The 4167-nt window shown below is 41.9% G+C and overlaps 1 protein-coding gene across 1 annotated transcript; it reads left to right on the top strand.

Moving 5' to 3' along the window:
• Positions 1-284: 284 nt before the first annotated feature.
• On the top strand, positions 285-3226 carry LOC125540765 (dirigent protein 21-like). The gene has a single exon (XM_048704330.1). The coding sequence runs from the start codon at positions 2288-2290 to the stop codon at positions 2828-2830; it is 543 nt and encodes a 180-aa protein (XP_048560287.1). The 5' UTR covers positions 285-2287; the 3' UTR covers positions 2831-3226.
• The last annotated feature ends 941 nt before the right edge of the window (positions 3227-4167 follow it).

Here is a 4167-nt window from a genome sequence, read left to right as displayed (position 1 = left end):
GAATTTTCTAGGTACTTACATTACAAATAGTACTTATTTGCTGTGGATTATACCTAGGTAATTAGGGTAAGGTCATATGCCATGCATGAAACCATAAGCTATTGAACATGACCAATAAAGAGAGCATCAGAAATTCTCTTTTATGTACTATGAGTCGCACAAGTTCAGAATTTGTCTATATGATTACTATCTTACATAAAAAAACTTCATGTAGTTTTTTTTGGATGCTACGGCTCCTTCTAAATATATTCCCCATAGGTAGTGGGATGCCAAGCAATCAACTCAAACATAGTTAGAAATCCTTCATCGTCAAATTGTCCAGAACGATGTTCGCTACACATAAGACTCACATGACTTCGAGTTTTTATGTCTCTACATGGCATGATAATTTCTGCATGTTATAATCAGTGCATGTTCTACACTAGTTTTATCCTGTACACTGCGGCATGCCTCTTCGGTTGACCATGAGTCATGACACCAACATCAGGTTCACAACACCCCAGGGGACCAAGATGAAGATATCAAGTACTGGAGATTGCATGGTTTACTCAATAGATAGAGATGATCAATTAGAGTTTGATGGTCCTTGGAAAAGTATGAAGGCTAGCGCAGTTATGTTTTCCGATGCTTCCAAATCTTACCATGTATGATTTGTGCTCTGATGGCCTCCGTTGCCGGACCCGCCGGCCTCTACTAGACTACCACAATATTTCATGACGTGGCTGACAAAGTTTTATTACTTTATCAGGCGGCGACTACTCTTTACTAAGCATCGTACGAGAAAGAACTATGAGCCTATGTGGAGGTTCATTGAAAGTACACTTTCACAGAGACTTGATACTACTATTAATATAAGCTCGCTGAGTTGATGTACGAGGTGACACATACATTTGTTTATCCCATGGGTCCATAACTGATTCAACAGCATTAATGATAGATCAGAGTGTGTGCTTATACTAATCGCTTATCTGCGAGTGGGTTTATTATATCATGGTCTGTAGCATCGTCAACTATCGATCTGTACATGGAGCACCTTTGCACCTACATCATACATATGTGTTAGCTTCAGAAGCCAGGCAACCAGGTGATTGGGTTGGAAAGATAATGAGTTAATGGCCAGCGGAGGCGATGGAGACGGAGACATGGAGGTGAACTGATGATGCCAGGTGCATTGTCGTATCCAGCCGCCCTATGTCATTCTCATGTCTGAATCCTAATCCTATAATTTGATTGGCCGGTCCAACATCCAAGCCCACCTAGAGTAATTTAGTGGTTACTGCCTGAGTTACCACGGAGCAATAAACTTAGACCTACTTTGTGCATCGACCAAGGTGACTTAATGAAGGTTTGGATGAAATCATGAAACAATATGATGTGCTGAAGATATTTGTTGCCCGCATTCCATATCAGTTTCAGTTGTTCCGCTTGAAGTTGGCCCTACCTCTACATACTACCATCGCAGCAAGCTCACCCTCGGCTCAGCTTCTAGATGCGATACATATGAGCATTGGAAAAGGCCATTGAAAGACATTGATACATATATTCAATATTTGAACAAACTTAGATGATTATTTGATCCCCAAAGAAATCAGTAGAGAACATGTTTTGAGTATACGAAGTTGTTACCTTCAATTATGCACCAGAATAAGATTGAAAAGGTCTTGAACATTCAACCATGAATGTATCAGATAAGGCGGCATTCAAACCATGACTAGCTTGCATACCATTAAATTACATACGTCAATCTCATTGGGAAGATTTTGCATACTATATATACAGAAACATAATTTGCAGAACTTAGATAAATAAAACACCTACAAAATTAAAGTAACAAGAAATGAACATCACCTAGAAAATTACAGTTCAATCAATTACACTCGGGCACTGGGGCTCATTCGCTATTCCTTGTACGAAAAATACAGTGCCTATTCTTCGTGATGTAACTCATCAATAATCATGGCTGCCCAAGTAGTTGACATGCCCAACAGTTGACTTCACATCACTTGCATAGATGCCTCCTCATCATTTGCACTCTACTTCACCGTCCAGCTCATCATTGGCTGTATTTATAGTTGCACTATTCAATTATTGTTCTATTTCTTAAGATTAGATACATGATACTCAAGTACACCTTTGTGTAAAAATGAATTCACTTATCATGGGCACATGTTCCCGGCTGCTTTGCCGCCGGGTCCTTTCCAGTTTGCCTATATAAAGGGTTCGAGGCAGAGCGTATACAGATAGAGTCAATGCACGCACATCTGTCCTATACATCCTAGTACAAACCATGGCCATCAGGCACACCATGCAGCTCCTACCGGCCTTCATCTTCGCCCTAGCCCTAGTCCTTATGGCGTCAGCTGCGGCAACGGAGACGATCCACCTCAAGTTCTACATGCATGACATCGTCACCGGCGGGCCATCGAGTCCAGCAACAGCGGTGCAAGTCATCAAAGGTGTGGTGCCCCTGGCCAACGACCCCACCACCTACTTCGGCGACATGTACGTCATCGACGACCTGCTGACGGAGGGCCCAGACGCGGCGTCCCCCGCCGTCGGCAGGGCACAGGGGTTCTTCCAGTTCGCGTCGATGACAGAGTACGCGCTGCTGCTCACTGCCAATTTCGTGTTCACGGCAGGGAGTCAAAACGGCAGCTCCGTGGCCGTACTCTCCAGGGACGTCATCTTCGACAGTGTCAGGGAGTTGCCGATCGTAGGCGGCACTGGCGGCCTCCGTGGTGCGACTGGGTACGGTCTGCTCCGGACACACTCGGTCAACACCACCACCAGGAACGCGGTGCTCAAGATTGATATGTACCTCCGCGTGTAGGTGCATGCAGACCCTAGGTCTGAACTTACTTTCATGCATCTGGTGGGTGCTTGCATAAAAGAAGCATCTACGATTAATTTGTGTCATTGTGTGTGTGTGTGTGTGTGTGTGTGTGTGTGTGTCATGGTCCGGAATGTCTTCAGCATGTGAGTGCGTCCGATTTATTTGTGTAGCTTCCAGGTGTAAGTGTTATAATGTGAGTTCATGATTGATGGAGATTTTTATTAAAATAAATGAGGTACAACAGTCCCGTTTGTTTACTGTGGTTGAAATCTTCGATGTGGCGTGCTGGTGAGGATGTGTCACAGCTGGAATATGGTGTATATGGTACGGGGCGATGCAAGAATATCGGTTTTTATAGGATGTGCATTTCCACATTTTCTTACAAGAACCCCTATCTATGCGAGATAAAAGGAATTAAAGGGTTTTTGTAAACATGGGTGCATTGTGACAAAAATCAAGAAAGTCTGACACTTTGTGCCTTCAAAAATGCACAAATTTATATAGGTGGTTCAGTTTTATGTGTTGGAACGACATCTGTGGAGCTTGTGACAAAAATCAAATTACTGCTCAAACTTTTGAGCACTCATTTTGTTTTTCTTTTGTCAGGAGCCCCTCAGCTCAGATATCATTTCGCCTTCGAATTTTGCAAGCACCAAAAACATTTGCGCATCTTTATATCCAGTAACTTTCATAATAAAACAAAAGCATTTTGTCCGATTTCAGTGTTGAACCTGCGTGCAATGCACCCAGGTTCAGCTACAACTTCTCCATTAATGGTGCCACCAGGCAATAAAATGGAGTTCTACGCAATATTTGTGGCAACCTCATATTTCTTAAGACCTACTAGTCCTCTGTTTTTTTTAACCAAGATAGTTTGCACGTTATTATATCCTCCTCATAGCGTCATGAATTAGGATTCAGAAGTCAGAACGAATTACATTGTTGAGGGATATTTTGTTACGCACATCGGATACTTATTAGTCAGGTTAATTTATCAAACTAAAGGAGAGCTGACGTAGATATCTAGGTTAGTAATGTGAAGTCAACTGTTAGAAATGTCAACTAACTTGGGCATCCCCGATGAGTTACGTCATGAAGAATCTTCATTTTATTTTAGTTTTTTCACATGGCTGTGCCTATTTCTCATAGAGGCGATATAGAATTACAAATCTATTTAGATATCATATATATATATATAATTTCACCTACAACAAATTATGTGCTGCGAGCAAAGGCCTTTTTCATTATAGCTTCTATATCAGAAAATAATGATGTTCCTAACTCATCCCCTTCTGGCTTCCTTGTTGTCAAAATGCGTACAAGATAACATAAAT

The sequence above is a fragment of the Triticum urartu genome, chromosome 2, assembly GCF_003073215.2.
Source record: "Triticum urartu cultivar G1812 chromosome 2, Tu2.1, whole genome shotgun sequence".
NCBI classification, from domain to species: domain Eukaryota; kingdom Viridiplantae; phylum Streptophyta; class Magnoliopsida; order Poales; family Poaceae; genus Triticum; species Triticum urartu.
The sequence above is the reverse complement of the archived record's forward strand: the minus strand, read 5'-3'. Positions and strand labels throughout refer to the sequence as shown.